Source organism: Carcharodon carcharias, assembly GCF_017639515.1.
Source record: "Carcharodon carcharias isolate sCarCar2 chromosome 36 unlocalized genomic scaffold, sCarCar2.pri SUPER_36_unloc_1, whole genome shotgun sequence".
Taxonomy (NCBI): domain Eukaryota; kingdom Metazoa; phylum Chordata; class Chondrichthyes; order Lamniformes; family Lamnidae; genus Carcharodon; species Carcharodon carcharias.
Window position 1 is genome coordinate 887,392 of NW_024470726.1, and position 17,962 is coordinate 905,353.

General features: G+C 46.0%; 1 protein-coding gene across 1 annotated transcript in view; it reads left to right on the plus strand.

The window, feature by feature from the left end:
* LOC121274315 (carbonic anhydrase 14-like) overlaps window positions 1-17,962 on the plus strand; it is a gene marked incomplete at its 5' end in the record, with an annotated part of 54,869 nt that overhangs the window by 34,270 nt on the left and 2,637 nt on the right. The window contains 5 exons of the mRNA XM_041181558.1: window positions 1,939-2,034; window positions 4,744-4,810; window positions 10,987-11,144; window positions 12,084-12,210; window positions 13,669-13,735. Coding sequence (XP_041037492.1) covers window positions 1,939-2,034; window positions 4,744-4,810; window positions 10,987-11,144; window positions 12,084-12,210; window positions 13,669-13,735 — 515 coding nt within the window. The remainder of the gene's footprint in view (window positions 1-1,938; window positions 2,035-4,743; window positions 4,811-10,986; window positions 11,145-12,083; window positions 12,211-13,668; window positions 13,736-17,962) is intronic.

Sequence of the window (17,962 nt, forward strand, 5' to 3'; positions counted from 1 at the left end):
CATCCCTCGCTATCTCTGTAACCTCCTCCAGCCCCTACACCCCTCCCTATCTCTGTAACCTCCTCTAGCCCCTACACCCCTCCCAATCTCTGTAACCTCCTCCAGCCCCTACACCCCTTTCTATCTCTGTAACCTCCTCCAGCCCCTACACCCCTCCCTATCTCTGTAGCCTCCCCCAGCCCCTACACTCCTCCCTATCTCTGTAACCTCCTCCAGCCCCTACACCCCTCCCTATCTCTGTGACCTTCCTCCAGCCCCTACAACTCTCCAAGATCTCTGCACTCCTCTAATTCCAGCCTCTAGTCCATCCCGGTTTCCATCGTTCCAGCAATGGTGGCCGTTCCATCAGCTGCCTGTGCCCTAATCTCTGAAATTCCTTCCATAAACCCTCTCCTTCAGTCCCTCCTCTCCTCTTTAAGATGCTCCTTTAAACCAATCTTTTGGGCCATGTGTTTGTCTTAATATTGCATAAGATGAATCAGTGTCAAATATTACTGATTAGAACACAAGAATTAGGAGAAAAAGGAGGCTATTCAGCCCCTCGAAGCCTGCTGTACCATTCAATAACAACATGGACGACCTTCTAACTCAACTCCATTTCCCTTCCCTGTCTCCATATCCCTTGATCCCTTAGTGTCCAAAAATCTATCCATTTCCATCTTGAATCTACTCAACAACTGAGCATCCACAACCCTCTGGGATAGAGAATTCCAAAGATTCACAATACTCTGAGTTAAGAATTTCTCCGCATCTCAGGCCAAAATCGCCGACCCCTTATCCTGAGAGTGTGACCCTAGTTTGACACTCTACAGCCAGGGAAAACAGCTTCTGACCACTCCCCTGTGAAGTTCCTTCTTAAAACGATATTAAATCAGACAAAATGTGATGTTGAGCTGCAAAAGGAGATTTAAGTGACAGGAGATGAGGGAACCAACAAAGGGGAAGAATCTACTTGACCTTGTCCTCACCAGCCTGCCTGCTGCAGATGTATCTGTCCATGACAGTATCGGTAGGAGTGACCACTGCATAGTCCTTGCGGAGACGAAGTCCCACCTTCACAATGAGGATACCCTCCATCGTGTTGTGTGGCGCTACCACCGTGCTAGATAGGATAGATTTCAAACAGATCTAGCAACTCAAGACTGGGCATCCATGAGGCGCTGTGGGTCACCAGCAGCAGCCAAATTGTACTCAAACACAATCTGTAACCTCAAGGCCTGGCATATCCCCCACTCTACCATTACCATCAAGCCAGGGGGTCAACCCCCTGGTTCAATGAAGAGTGCAGGAGAGCATGTCAGGAACAACACTGGGCAAACCTAAAAATGAGGTGTCAACCTGGTGAAGTTACAACAAATGCCTACTTGCGTGCCAAACAGTGGAGGCGGAGCTAAGCGATCCCACCGCCAATAGATGAGATCTAAACTCTGCATTCTTGCCTCATCCAGTCACGAATAGTGTATAAAAACAGAAAATGCTGGAAAAACTCAGCAGGTCTGGCCGCATCTGTGGAGAGAGAAACAGAGTTAACGTTTCGAGTCTGCCTGACTCTTCTGCAGAGCGCTGAGTGGCCAGAGTCTGAGTAATGTAGAGATCTTGAAAAGTTAAGGTGTGATATAAATGCAAGCACCAAATTTACTCTGAGCCATCCAAATCAACCCGCATTTCTGCCTCCCGGCGTTAACTTTGACCTTGGTGACCCTGGGTTAGGGAGGTGCCCAGCCCGATAGCTAACTGCCCCTTGTGCAGCTGTTGAGGTCAGACTCGGTTGTGATGCCCTCCTTAGTCGAATATCCAGGTACTCAAGTGCTAGGCTGTGGTGCCATGAAGCCCCTAGTGATAGGCACTGCATCCAATGTTGGACCAACACCAGCCACCGACACGAGCGACAGCCACAGTGGGGCAGTGTGAGTTAATGGCCGGTTTGATATTTTCCAGCTTCACGTCGTTCACTACAACTCGGAGAAATACCTGAATGTGAAGGAGGCCATGAGCAAGGAAGATGGATTGGTGGTTCTGGGAATTCTGATGGAGGTGAGGCATTTGGGAAAGTCTTGATCCAGCTCATGTCCAACTTTTTTTGTCAGGATCTTTGCTCATCTTCAACATTGAGCCTTGGCTATGCCTAGAATGGAAATCCTGTATGTAAACAGGTGTGTGTAACAACGTAGCTCCAACCTCTGGCCAGTCGTTGGTACTACTTTCTGAAGTTTGGTTCCCCCTAGCTCCATCGCTATCTTGTATATGGAGTGACCCCAGTATGCCAATCATTTACTTGGATGCAAACAGTGTCTATTTTCTAGCAGAGTCTATTTACTGAACAAACAGCAAACAGAGTCTATTATATTGCAAACAATCTATTTTATAACAAACAGCAAACAGAGTCTATTTACTGAGCAGGCAGCATACAGTCTATTTTATAGCAAACAGCAAACAATCTATTTTATAACAAACAGCAGAGTCTATTTACTGAGCAGACAGCAAACAGTCTATTTTATAGCAAACAGCAAACAATCTATTTTATAACAAACAGCAAACAGAGTCTATTTACTGAGCAGACAGCAAACAGTCTATTTTATAGCAAACAGCAAACAATCTATTTTATAACAAACAGCAAACAGGGTCTATTTACTGAGCAGACAGCAAACAGTTTATTTTATAGCAAACAGAAAACAGTCTATTTTATAGCAAAAACAGAGTCTATTTCCTGAGCAGAGTCTCTTGATGAAAGCAGGCTTATTTATCCAACAGAGAGTGTGGAATAGTTTCATAACACAAACAGAGGACAGAGTCTATTTACTCAGTAATGCCACTTATGTCATTATCAGCACCTTCTTTAGTCTTTACCATTACCGTTAACACTCCCTTCATCTTGTGTCCATGACATCTGAGCTCCCACTTATCACTGACCTTCTATTTTGTTCCACCTGCTCTGCTTCCTCTTAAACAGTATAATATCCATCACATTTCTATTTCTCTTTAGCTCTGAAGAAGTCATATGGATTTGAAACCTTAACTCTGTTTTCTGATCGCAAATGCTGCAGAGCTGCTGAGTCTTTCCAGCATTTTCTGTTTTTATTTCAGATTGCCAGCATCCAGTGTTTTGCTTTTATCTTAAGAAAACAGAGTGTATTTGTTAGCAAACAGCAGACTATTTACTGAGCAAACAACAAACAGAGTCTATTTTATAGCAACCAGAAAACAGAGTCTATTTACTGAGTGAACAGCAATCAGAGTCTATTTTATAGCAAAGAGCAAACAGAGTCTGTTTTATAGCTGAATTGGACCAGCCATATAAATACTGTGGCTACAAGAGCAAGTCAGAGGCTCGGAATCCTGCGATGAGTAACGCAACTCCTGACTCCCCAAAGCCTGTCCACTATCTACAAGGCACAAGTCAGGAGTGTGATGGAATACTCTCCGCTTGCCTGGATAGGTGCAGCTCCCACAACACTCAAGAAACTTGACGCCATTCAGGACAAAGCAGCCCCGCTTGATTGGCACCCCATTCACAAACATTCGCTCCCTCCACCACCGATGCACAGTAGCAGCAGTGTGTACTATTTAGAAAATGTACTGCAGGAATTCACCAAGGCTCCTTTGACAGCACCTTCCAAACCCACTACAATACCATCTAGAAGGACAAGGGCAGCAGATAGATGGGAACACCACCACCTGGAAGTTCCCCTCCAAGTCACTTACCATCCTGACTTGGAAATATATCAGCTGTTCCTTCATTGTCGCTGGGTCAAGATCCTGGAACTCCTTCCTTAACAGCACTGTGGGTGTACCTACACCACATGGACTGCAGTGGTTCAAGAAGGTAGCTCACCGCCACCTTCTCAAGGGTAACTAGGGATGTGCAATAAATGCTGGCCCAGCCAGTGATGCCCACATCCCGTGAATAATAATTAAAAAAATGAAAACAGAGTCTATTTTATAGCAAAGAGCAGAGTGTGTTTTATAACAAACAGAAAACAGAGTCTATTTTATAGCAAAGAGCAAACAGAGTGTGTTTTATAACAAACAGAAAACAGTCTATTTTATAGCAAAGAGCAGAGTGTGTTTTATAACAAACAGAAAACAGAGTCTACTTTATAGCAAAGAGCAGAGTGTGTTTTATAACAAACAGAAAACAGAGTCTATTTTATAGCAAAGAGCAAACAGAATGTGTTTTATAACAAACAGAAAACAGAGTCAATTTTATAGCAAAGAGCAAACAGGGTCTGTTTTATAACAAACAGAAAACAGTCTATTTTATAGCAAGGAGCAAACAGAGTCTGGCTTATAACAAACAGAAAACAGTCTATTTTATAGTAAAGAGCAAACAGAGTCTGTTTTGTAGCAAACAGAAAACAGTCTATTTTATAGCAAAGGGCAGAGTCTGGCTTATAACAAACAGAAAACAGTCTATTTTATAGTAAAGAGCAAACAGAGTCTGTTTTGTAGCAAACAGAAAACATAGTCTATTTGATAGCAAAAACAGAGTCCATTTACTGAGCAAACAGAGTTTCCTGATAAAAGCTTATTTATCCAGCAGAGTGTGTCGGATAGTTACATAACACAAAATCAATCACAGTCATTTACAGCAGTCTCCAGGATGATTCAAGGGAGCGTTACCCAATCTTCACCATTCTGGCTGGAACTTGTGGCATCACTATTCACAGCCATTAAGAAAAAACTGCGTCAAAACACCGTGGGATAGCTAATATTAATATGTATGAATTTTTTTATTCAATAAAGGTCGGGGAATTAAAAAACCCAGCTTACGAAAATATACTGAGTCACCTGGAATCTGTAAAATTTGCAGGTAAGGCGTTAGAAAAAAAATCATGATTAACAGAGTGAATCAAACCCCAACATTAATCCTATGGGCTATATTTAATAATTACACTTTGTCTCACTACCAATGTTCTTTCTCCTCCTTCACCTAGCTTGAAGACATCGGCAGCAGGGCTATACATGCAGTGTTTTGCTCACAGGCCAAAGTGAAACTGAGACTGGATGACATGACACACTTCCCTTTGAGTGATGGCATGCTGCTATCCCTTAACGGCATATTACAACATGGACAGCTTCATTGAGTTGTATCAGCCGTGACTCGCCGCGTAGTACTCTTATCGCTGAGTCAGAAAGTTATGGGTTCAAATTTGACTGCATAGGCTTGAGCAAAAATCTAGGCTGGCGCTCCAGTGCTAGTCCATGTTGTAATATGCCGTTAAGGGATAGCAGCATGCCATCACTCAAAGGGAAGTGTGTCATGTCATCCAGTCTCAGTTTCACTTTGGCCTGTGAGCAAAACATTGCACGCATAGCCCTGCTGCCGATGTCTTCAAGCTTTCTACCTTTGCATAAATGTTCCCATGTGCCTCATCTAAATAGATGAACTGACAACATGTTTACCCAATCCCTTGAGTGATTGGTGGTTCCACATCATTATGAAAACATGACATGGTGTTCAGCGGTGGTCAAACAGCCTGGCAGCCAGATTAAGTACTGATGCAACTTGGTGAACCCTCTTAGATTGTGCTACATACATGGTGTGATACGACCCTCGTCGTTTTGGTCAGACTGCAACGAGTTCACAGCATGTGTTGAGAATGCAGCACGCTGACTGCATGGAATAGCTTTGAAGGCACAGTGCCCAAGATAGAGCTGGTCAGCAGACAGGTCTCCTTGTGGCGAGTGGGACATTGTGTCGAGAGGATCAGCACCCGGTCAGCTCATTCGGGACTGGCGAGTAACCAGGGTGTGGGCCAGATCGATAGCGACCGAGGGAGAGTCAAGCAAAAAAAAAAACCCACTCAAAACTCTTATAAAATCGAGTCAGAGGAAGTTGCGATTATAATGGGTGGAGCTTTGGAAAAATGTGCAAAAGTGGCTACAGCGATACTTATGTCAGGTACTATCACAGCAGGAAGGTTAAAGAGATATTGTCAAAATGTCTACAAAATTCCCCAGTTTGAGTTGGGATGCAGCTGACCCACTATCCAAATGCAAAATGTTTACAAAGCGTACGGAGGTTTCTTGATTCAGGAGTGTCTGAACCAGACAAGCAGGCCACAAAAATTCGCCTAGTGATTGGGAATGAAGGTCTACACAGGCTGAACACACCAGGACTAACAGCAGAAGAGCTAAAGGATCCACAAAAGACATGGAGGGCACTGGAAGACCGGTTCAGAATAAGGTTAAACTTCCATATTCATCAACGGAGTTCATATCATTTCAACAACAGCTGACAGAATCCGTAGACCCCCTTCGTCAGCAGATGCAGAGAAAAAGGGAGGTGGCTGTGATTTTACAAACAACAGAGCTAGCGGACAGAATTGTTGAGTTGGGGATCGCACCCACCCTAGTGGAAGCTTTCCAGAAAGACCTGCTAGATAACCCCAAAAAGTATAACATCGAAGAGCCACTCGAGGATGGACGTAAGTGTGAAGTGATCCTTGCAGGTGCAGGGAGCTTACAGGGCCTGAGTGCCACCCCAATTGTTGACACACTCACTAGAACACCCAAAGCTATCGAGACATGTGGAAGGTGTGAGCCTTCTGCACGCACCAAGGAAATGCTTAGTTTTTCAACAATTCTGCAAAGCATGTGGCAGGAAAGGGCCATTGGCGGCAGCAGTGCCCTAGATCAAAGGCTGATGCAGCTACAGACAGCCATGCACTGATCCAAACAGGCCGTACATTCAAGCAATAAGGATGACCACCCCGTATCCCATCAGAAACATGCACATGAGCCGACTGACAAACCAGGAATGACGGTGACGTGTAGGATGAGATGAAGAGCAATGAACACATTTCAAACGGTCAATCTCGTGGAATATATAAATACCGTCCCAGCATCCGAAGTGTTTGCCAAGATTCAAGTTATCTGCCCTAAGAACATTGGTGACTACTCATTATTGGTCAAGATTGACACAAGGGCCAAATACTACCTCTGCAGATTCTAAAAGGCATGTATCCACAGATGTGGAAGGCCATGGAGAAGCCTACCACTGCGCAACTTTTGGCATGCAGCGGTTCACTCATTCCATTATAGCAATCATAGTCCTGGAGTGCAAGTACAATCGATTATCCTGGGTGTCACAGATGCTCTACATTGTGGAGACTAAAGGCCCAGTGATTGTAGGTCCACCAGCACGCCGTGACTTCACACTAGTGACAATCCACGGAATCAGTCAGACCTCTGTTAAGATTCCCAGCTGCTGTTAATGCTGCACAAGTCAGATCCCAGAGTGAAACCTGACTTGATAGATCCTTAATGCTTTCTATCCTGAATTAGCACATTCATTTAGATAATATCACCACCTTCAACCCCTCTTTGTCCTTTTGTCTGTGATATCTTTTGGCAATCTCCACCTATCCACATTCCACATTCCTTAGATAATATCACCACCTTCAACACCTCTTTGTCCTTTTGTCTGTGACATCTTTTGGTTATCTCCAGCTGGATATGGCCCTATATCCAGCTTTACCTGTCCCACCACCCCCCCTCCCTTAAACCAGCTTATATTTCACCTCTTTTCTATTTTTTCTTAGTTCTGTTGAAGAGTCATACAGACTCGAAACGTTAACTGTGTCCCTCTCCGCAGATGCTGCCAGACCTGCTGAGTTTTTCCAGGTATTTTTGTTTTTGTTTTGGATTTCCAGCAGCCGCAGTTTTTTGCTTTTATCCCAGAGTGAAACCTGGCTTGATAGTTCCTAACTTCTGTTTTTTTTTAGAAACCATGGAAGAAAGTTACTGAACAAATTCACAGGAGTCTGCTGAGGAACTTTTAACACAAATATTTATGAAACAAGAGAAAAGAACTATATTACGCCAGGCAAAAAGGCTGGGGAGATCTCAGTGCAAAAACAAGAAAATGATTCAAACTCACACTATTCCTTCCATCCCAGCAATATATTTCCAGACATATACAAATTCAGAAAGATAAAACAATTTTTAATATCTATCTTATACTCTAGTATTTAGGGTAAGTATGAGGTACACATGAACTAACATACGAGCTATTGTCAGACATACCACACTCCAAAGTAAATTACAGGTGCAACCAAAGCAGATTCCATGGATTTCTCAACAACCCACCCAGATGTTTGTCCCATTGTGAGCCAACCAGCCTTGCTGAAACACTTGTCTTTCTCAAGAAGGTTTCCAATTTCCACGTCTGAAGATCTCACCTTGGAATTCTCTCCACGTGTTGCTCCCACTTGGACAGCTTCAACAATGCCCACCTCACAAGGTTTCAAACTCATCTTCCGAGATTCCTTTTCCCTGGATTTCTGGGTGGACTCCAACAATAGCTTACAAGCACACTTTCAGATCTTTGGCTGTGCCAAGCAGAACACCACTGCTCCAAAGAGGTACCTTTGCCCCAACGGCCCACAGCAGAGCCACCAACCTTCAGCTGCCTTCGTGGATCTTCAGGGCTTCTCTCGGGCCCAGTGTGCTTCAGGTCTGCTCCTTGCAGCTCCCTCTTTAACTCGGAGGCTATTGCTCTGCTCCTTGCTTTTAACTTGATGTCTGGGAACCACGCTCTGATTCCTGTCTTTGTACCTGGGACCTCTCCCTGTGCCCCTCCTTGTGTCATGCTCCCTGGGACATCTTCCTTGGTAACGGTGCTCTGGTTCAGGTCACCCGATCTGCATTTCATGCTGTCTGTCCTTCGTTGTTTCTCCTGCTCAGGTGCACAAGGCTGTTTCCCAGCCTGAAGAAGTGAAAACCCTGAACTGCGCATGTGCAGCCATTTCCCGGCTGGCACATGCACAAAAGGCCCGAGACACATCAGGAACTGGAGTTCCTGACCTCGGAAGGTAAGTATTTGAGTATCATCACACCTCATGCAGATCAGCCTCAGAAACTACCCCTAATGCCTCAGTTCACAACTTAACATCAAGATTTCCAGAATGTTTCGTCCAAATTGGCGGTTTCAAAGGAGCAGCGACATTACATTTGCAAGAGAATGCAAGTGCGCCAATTGATCCACCACACAAGTGCAGCATCTACATACAAGACAAAGTGTAGGTAGATCTAGACAAAATGGAGAAAGGCGGAGTCATTAGAAGAGCACACAGATTGGTGCCGCTCAATCACGTGTTATAAACAACGACAGATCATTGTGAGAAAGCCTCAATCTGTGACATTTAAAGACAGCTTTGAAATTGTGGCCTTTCATAATACCCGCATTAGAAGAGATTTTGCAGGGGCAAAATTCTTCTTGAATCTTGATGCCGAGCATGGCTGCCGGTCGGTACATCTTGCGGAGAAGTCCAAAGAGCTTACTACGCTTCACACCCCATTCGGATGATACTGTTTTCAATGACTTCCTTCCGGGCTATCTGTTAGCCAGGATCTCTTTTCAAGCTTGCACGGACTGCGTGACATGCACTGTGCCAGATTGCATCTGTATCGCCGACAAACATTGCTGCTGTGGGAAGAACAAAGCAAGAACCTGACCACAATCTGCACCGATTGATGCGAGTGGCAGGTAACGAAGGATTGTCGCTCACCAGTCTGAAATGTGACCTCAATGTGCAGCAGATCAATTTCTTCAGTTCTATTTATTCCAGTGGTGGCATGTATCCCGATCCAAGTAAAATAGAGCGTATTAAAGGCATGCCAACGCCTCACAATAAGGACGAACTTTGATGATGTCCAGATCTCTTTAATTTCTTGTCTCCGTACATTCCTAATGTTGCTTAAAGGTCCTCATCGCTGAGGGGATGGTTGAGAAAGGATGTGCATTTCGTGTGGCAGGAAACCACCAATACCTCTTCGAAGCACTGAAACAATCATTATCAGGAGCATCAACATTGCAATTTTATGATCTTAGGGAGACAACTACCCTGGAGATAGATGCTTCACGGAAAGCTCTGGGAGCATGCACACTACAAAAAGGTAAACCAATTGCACTTGCTTCAAAATCTCTGTATGTAACGCAGTCCAACTACTCCAACATTGAGTGGAAACCATTAGCTTTAGTGTTTGGGATCATGCATTTTCACACCTATCTATTTAGCAAAAGATCTGCGATAGAGACCAACCCCAAGTCACTGGAGATGATTTGGCACGAACCATTGACCAGTGCACCGCCAAGATCGCAACATCCCTCGATAAACATTCAAGGTTATGACTGTGAGATTAGGTACAAGCCAGGTAACTTGATGGTCACATCGGAGACGGACAGCAGGAAACTATAGGCCAGTGAGCCTAACATCGATCATTGGGAGAATGCTGCAATCCATAATTAAGGAAGTAGAAGCAGGACATTTAGAAAATCATAATACCATCAGGCAGATTCAGCATGGTTTTGTGAAAGGGAAATCATGTTTGACTAATTTATTGGGGTTTTTTGGGGCTGTACAAACCGGGTGGATAAAGGGGAACAAGTAGATGTGGTGTATTTGGATTTCCAAAAGGTATTCGGTGAGGTGCCACATAACAGGTTACTGCACAAGATATGAGCTCATGGTGTTGGGGGTAATATATTTGCGTGAATAGAGGATTGGCTAACTAACAGGAAACAGAAAATCAGGTCATTTTCCAGGTTGGCAAACTGTAACAAGTGGAGTGCCACAGGGATCAGTGCTGGGGTCTCAACCATTTACAATCTATATTAATGACTTGGATGAAGGGACCGAGTGTACTGTAGCCAAATTTGCTGATAATGCAAAGATAGGTGAGAAAGCAAGTTGTGAGGAGGACACAAAGAGCCTTGAAGTTCCATTGTTCAAAATAGCAGCTATGGGCTGCGATCTTGTACGTCAACCTGCGAGGGGCAGACTTGGTTTGATATCTCATCTGAAAGACAGCACTGCTGACAGCGCAGCACCCCCTTAGTACTGAAACCGGCAGTAGTCAGCCTGGATTATGGGCTTAAGTGGAATCTCTAACTCAGAGGTGGGAGAAAGTTATGCCCACTGACATTGGATAAACCATGCTGGCAAGCAGCGCGAATTGCCCTTTCTGTTGTTCAATTTCCAGGTCAGGAGGTCACGATTCCCTCTTTCGATGTCCAGTCACTGCTTCCTAAACAGCTGGATAAATACTTCACCTACAATGGCTCGCTGACCACACCACCCTGCTTCCAGAGTGTTCAATGGATTGTTTTTCACCAGCGAGTGCTGCTCTCCCTTTCCCAGGTATGTGTGGATCATTGGCAGTGTCTCTGGGTGACCAAGTCTCTGAATGCTAACGGTAACTGTGTCTGCCCTCCTTCAGGACCCTTTAAAAGCTCCCACTAGTGGCATTCATGGAACAAACTCCCTGCTATGGCAAATAGCTCAGGAGAGATGATGGCTAAGGGAGCAAACCATGACAGAAAATCTCGAGGGGAGTCCAAAGCCAGACAGAGGCCTAATGGCATACGGTGCCATAGTGATAACGTCACTGGACTAGTAATCCAGAAGCCCAGCCCGGTGGGACGAGGGTTCAAACCCCACCACGGCAGCTGGTGGAATTTAAATTCAATTAATAAATCTGGAATTGAAAGCTAGTCTCGGTGATGGTGACCATGGCAACCATCATCTGGGTCACTAATGCTCCCTTTAGGGAGGGAAATCTGCCGTCCTTACCCGGTCTGGCCTACACGTGACTCCAGACCCACAGCCACATTTGGTTGACCCTTAACCGCCCCTCTGAAATGGCCGAGCGAGACCACTCAGTTCAAGGGGCAATTAGGGATGGGCAACAAGGGCTGACCTTGCCAGTGACACCCCCACCCCATGAAAGAATAAATCTTTCTGGGAACTCCTACAACGGAGCCAGTGCCAAACATAGCGCTCTATATTCCTTCAGGCCCGACCAGGGACAACAAAAAGCGAGGGCCCCCCCCGACATCTGCAGTCCAGGGACTCTGTAAAATTTACGCCCTGGAGAGGACACAAGAGTCTTGATGAGCAAAGAGTCGACCGCCATTATCCTCTGAGACGAATGTTTGCCCGAGTTATGGGAGAGGGCAGGGTCCAGTCTTCTTTGGCTGTAATAAACCACTCTGACACAGGCTGGAGTTGTGAAAGGCACTATGGAAATGCTAGTCTTTCTCTCTTCCTCCGAGCACTAACCATCTCCTCTTCCTGCAGCTTACAGCCTTGAAGACCAAACTATTTAGCACAGCTGCTGACACTGCTTCAGCACAACCACTGATCAATAACTTTCGAGAAACGCAGCCCCTCAACAACCGAGTGGTCAAAGCTTCCTTCCCATTGGGTGAGTTCCCTCGGTGGACAAGTCAGTGGCTTCTTCCTCTGATAAAATATTATGGTGTCAGCTGTAGCTCAGTGGGTAGTGCTCTCGCCAGGAGGCAGAAGGTCATGAATTCAGATCCCACTTCAGATGCTTGAGAACCTAATCCAGGCCGACACTCCCATTGCAGTACTGAGGGAGTGCTGCACTGTCAGAGGGTCATTTTTGAGGGAGTGCTGCACCCTTGGAGGGTCAGTACTGAGGGAGCGCTGCACTGTCAGAGGATCAGTAATGAGGGAGTGTTGCACTGTCGGAGGGTTAGTACTGAAGGAGTGTTACACTGTCGGAGGGTCAGTACTGAGGGAGTGCCGCACTGTCGGAGGGTTAGTACTGAGGGAGTGCCGCACTGTCGGAGGGTTAGTACTGAAGGAGTGTTACACTGTCGGAGGGTCAGTGCAGAGGGAGTGCAGCACTGTCAGAGGGTCAGTACTGAAGGAGTGCCGCACTGTCGGAGGGTCAGTACTGAGGGAGTGCCGCATTGTCGGAGGGTCAGTACTGAGGGAGTGCTGCACTGTCGGAGGGTCAGTACTGAGGGAGTGCCGCATTGTCGGAGGGTCAGTACTGAGGGAGCACCGCACTGTCGGAGGGTCAGTACTAAGGGAGTGCTGCACTGTTGGAGGGTCAGTACTGAGGGAGTGCCGCACTGTCAGAGGGTCAGTACTGAGGGAGTGCCGCACTGTCAGAGGGTCAGTACTGAGGGAACGCTGCACTGTGGGAGGGTCAGTACTGAGGGAGTGCCGCACTGTCGGAGGGTCAGTACTGAGGGAGTGCCGCACTGTCGGAGTGTCAGTGCTGAGGGAGTGCCACACTGTCAGAGGGTCAGTGCTGAGGGAGTGCCGCACTGTCGGAGGGTCAGTACTGAGGGAGTGCCGCACTGTTGGAGGGTCAGTGCTGAGGGAGTGCCGCACTGTCGGAGGGTCAGTACTGAGGGAGTGCCGCACTGTCAGAGGGTCAGTGCTGAGGGAGTGCCGCACTGTCGGAGGGTCAGTACTGAGGGAGTGCCGCACTGTCAGAGGGTCAGTGCTGAGGGAGTGCCGCACTGTCGGAGGGTCAGTACTGAGGGAGCGCCGCACTGTCAGTACTGAGAGTGCTGCAACGTCGGAGGTGCCTTGTCTCAGCTGAGACAGTTAACTAACACCTTACCTTCCTTCTCAGGTGGGCGTAGAAGATCCCACAATTGAAAGAGAATGGTGCATTTTTCTCGGGCTAATATTCAGCCATTAACCAACACCATTAAAAAAATAATCAGATTATCAGGTTATTACCAAAATGCTGATGCTGGGATCTTGCTCTGCCTGAGCTGGTCTCACGTTGTAAAAGCACCTCATTGGCTAGAAGGAGCTTTGGGGCTTGTTGAGGATGTGAAAGAAATGCAAGTCTTTACGACAGGGACTGATTCATGTTTCTTCTTTGCTCTTGTAGGTTGGGCCATTAATTTCCGAAAAGCAATGCTGGCTCTTATGAAAATACTGTCAACAAAATTCCACCAGTAAACACTCACACTTACTTCTCTGTGAGCATTCTCCTGCGCACTTCTCAGTAGTAGGTTCATCATTCTAAGATAGCCATGGACGAGGAAATGCAAATTGCCCCCACTCCATCGATCAGCCACCTACAGGGACCTATGGGAGCTCCCGACTCTCTCACGGATCCGATCCCTTTGAAGGAGATTTGTGTAGAATTGGACCATCATCTTCAGGAGTTTCCGATGAAGTTCAAATCCCTGTTCCCATTCATCTGGACAAGCCCCCGCCAGCTGCTAGTTTCTTTGAGGATTTATCCACAATGTAAAAGACGGAGATGAGGGGAATTTTGCTTTCTCACAGAGGGTCGTTAGCCTGCGGAATTCTTTTCCTCGGGGAGGAGCGGAGGCCGGTTCATTGAATTTATTCAAGGCTGAGTTAGACAGATTTTTGATAGATAAGGGAGTCAAGGGTTATCGGGGAACAGACAAGAAATTGGAGTTGCGACCACAACCAGATCAGCCATAACTGTATCGATTGTTGGAGCAGGCCGTATGGTCTACTCCTGCTCCTATTTCTTGAGTTGCTGAAGAAAGACATTCTGTCAAAGCTTTTCATCTTGCACTCATCAGGACAATCGCAAGAATTAACTGGTGCATTCCCCATGGCAACACCTCTCCCAATCAGTGTCCACTTGCCAACCAATCAGCACTCTCTCTTCATACAGTTTAAAGTTGTTGTTTCCCCTGACATTGGTATTCTTGCGATTGTCCTGATGAGTGCAAGATGAAAAGCTTCTACAAAATGTCTTTTTATCAGCGATATTCAAGTTCTGTGCTATCAAACGACTATTTCTTGTGTTCGTGTTCTTGTGAGGTGCCTAGTCAGTTACCGAGACATGCTAAGGCCTGGTTGGTATCCAGGAGCCATTATGTTCATCAAAAGGGGAGAGGGTAGGGGTTGCCAACTCTCCAGAGCAGCCCTGGAGTCTCCAGGAATTAAGATTAATCTCATGGATTCCGCTGCAAGCAACACCCAAATAAAAATGATTTTCTTGGAACACCTTTTGGTTAAGAAGACTGGAGGTTAAACAAATGCTGTTTGACTGAGCGGGCTGGTTAGGAGGATTCTTGGAAGCGCCAGGAATATATCCAACAAGAGTTGCCAACCCTAGGAAAGTGCCTCCATCCTTGCTGGTCCTGGATGCTCTCCAGTGATCCATGCAAGAGCTCAGATGAGGCAGAACTGACTCAACCACGAGAAGTGGCCCTCTGGGAAAGAGAGGACGAATTCTAACCCCAGTGTTACGCAACTATTTTATACCCTCCCTCCTACTTCTTGCTTTCTTTCTATCCTGTAGCTCCTCCAAGTCCTGTTGCCCCGTATCCTAACTCTTACCGAGTCCCGTTCGCCCATCACCCCCACTGTGCTCTCCTACATTGGGCTCCCGGTCCAGCAATTCCTCAATTTTAAAATTCTCATCTTTTGTGTTCAAATTCCTCTACCACCTCACACTTCCCTCTCTCTGCAACCCTCCTCCAGCCCTAAAACCCTCTGAAATCTTGGCATTCCTCCAATTTCTGGCCTCTTACGCATCTCTCCCCTCCACCCCCCACCCCCCCCCCCACCCCCACCATTTCCATCTCTCAGTCATTGGTGGACCTACCTATGAGCTGCCTGGGCCCTAAGCTCCGGAATCCCCTCGCTAAACCTCAGTGCCCTCTCTCCTCCTTGAAAACACACCTTCAAACCTACCTCTTTGACAGAATTAGGAGGAGTAGGCCACTCGGCCCCTCGAGCCTGCTACCCCATTCAATAAGATCACGGCTGATCCGATTGTGGCCTTAAGTCCACTTTCCTGTCTGCTGCGCCAACCCTCCCCCCCCACCCCCACCCCCCCCGACCCCCCACCAATAACTCTCGACTCCCTTGTAGATCAAAAACCTAACTCAGCCTTGAATACATTCAATGACCCGGCCTCCACTGCTCTCTGTAGTAGAGAATTCCACAGACTGACGACCCTTTGAGGAAATTCCTCCTCATCTTGATCTTAAATGGGACAACCCTTGTTCTGAAACTGTGTACCCAGTTCTAGGTTCACCCACAAGTGGAAGCATCCTCTCAGTATCTCACCCATCAAGCCCCTCAGAATCTTACATGTTTCGACAAGACCCCCCTCTCATTCTTCTAAACTCCAATGAGTATAGGCCCAACATGCTCAACCTGTCCTGATAAGACAAACCCCCTTCAACCCAGGAATTAACTGAGCTTTTGGTCTGTCCTAATGTCTCCTTATGAGGCTCAGTGTCAAATTCTCTGATAACACTCCAGTGAAACACCTTGGAACTTTTTTTTACTACCTTATAAGGTGCTAAATAAACTTAAGTTGTTGGATAGATTATACTTGTATTCTTCCTGATCCAGATTGAACTTCCATTGGTTCCCCAGCTCCTACAAACATACGAAATAGGAACAGAAGTAGGCCATTCGGCCCCTCGAACCTGCTCCGCCATTAAGTAAAATCATGGCTGGTCTGTTTGTGTTTCAATTTCCGCATTCCCACCTCCCCCCCCCCCCGATAACCTTTGATTCCCTTGCCTAACAAGAATCTATCTACCCCTGCCTTCAAAATATTCAGTGACCCCCCCACCTCCACCACCTTCTGAGGCAGGGAGTTCCAAAGTTGCACAATCCTCAGAGAAAAAAATTCTCCCCATCCCGGTCCTCATAAGACAACCCGCTCATTCCAGGTACCAATCAATAAACCTCCTCTGAACCATCTCCAAAGCATTTACATCTTTCCTTGAAAAAGGAGACCAAAACTGCACACAGTATTTGAGATGCGGTCTTACCAATGCCCTGATAACTGAAATATAACATCCTTACTTTTATGTTCAATCCCTCTCGTAATAAAGGATAGCATTCATTAGCCTCCTTAATTACACGCTTAACCTGCCTACTAACTTTTTGTGACTCATGCAGAAGAACACCTAGATCCCTCTGAAGTCGTTCTCCATTACGTACGATTATATGAAATAGGAACAGGAGTAGGCCATTCAGCCCCTCAAGCCTGCTCCGCCATTCAATAAGATCACAGCTGATCTGTTTGTGTTTCGAGTTCCACATTCCCATCTACCCCCAATAACCTTTGATTCCCATGCCTAATAAGAATTTATCTACCTCTGCCTTAAAAAATGTTCACTGACCCCACCTCCAGAGTTTCAAAGTTTCACAACCCTCTGAGAAAAAATTTCTCCTCATCTCTGTCCTAAAAGGGTGACCCCTAATTTTAAAACAGAGGCCCCTAGTTCTGGACTCACCCACAAGTGGAAACATCCTTTCTACGTTCACCTTGTCAAGACGGTTCAGGATCTTATATATGCTTCAGTCAAATCACCCCTCACTCTTCTAAACTCCAGTGGAAACAAGCCCAGTCTGTCCAACCTACCCGCATAAGACAACCCACTCATTCCAGGTGTTAATCTAGTAAACCTCCTCTGAACCGCCTCCAACGCATTTACATACTTCCTCAAATAAGGAGACCAAAACTGCACACGGTATTTGAAGTGTGGTCTCACCAGTGCTCTATATGACTGAAACATAAGTAATACTCTACCTATTCTTCCTAACAAAGTGAACAACTTCACATTTTCCCACATTATACTCCATCTGCCTGATTTTTGCCCACTCACTCAACCTATCTATATCCATCTGCAACCTCCTTATGTCTTCTTCACAATATACTTTCCTACCTTTGTGTCTTCTGCAAATTTAGCTACCATGCCTTCACTCCCCTCATCTAATGCATTGATGTAAATTGTAGAAAGTTGAGGCCCCAGCACAGACCCCTGCAGGACTCCCCTTGCCAAATCCCACCTATCAGACAGAGACCCATTTATTCATAGTCTCTGCGTTCTGCCAGCCAATCTTCTATCCAGGCTAGTATGTTACCCCCTACACCATGAGCTTTTATTTTCCACAATAATCTTTGATGTGGCACCTTTTCAAAAGCTTTCTGGAAATCCAAGTACAGTATGTCTACATCAGCTCCTCTGTACTGAAACGCTCATCCACCAATCCCTCCACTGCTTCAGCACTCCAGGTTGCCTTCCAACTTTAGGAGTCTCCACATTTAGGTAAACTTTAAATGAAAATGCTTTTAACTAAAAAAAATGTTGTTGTAAAAAACCTGAGTTGCAGTAAATGTTTAACATCTTTCTCTGTGTCAGTCCCTTTTTGAACGTTACGAAGGA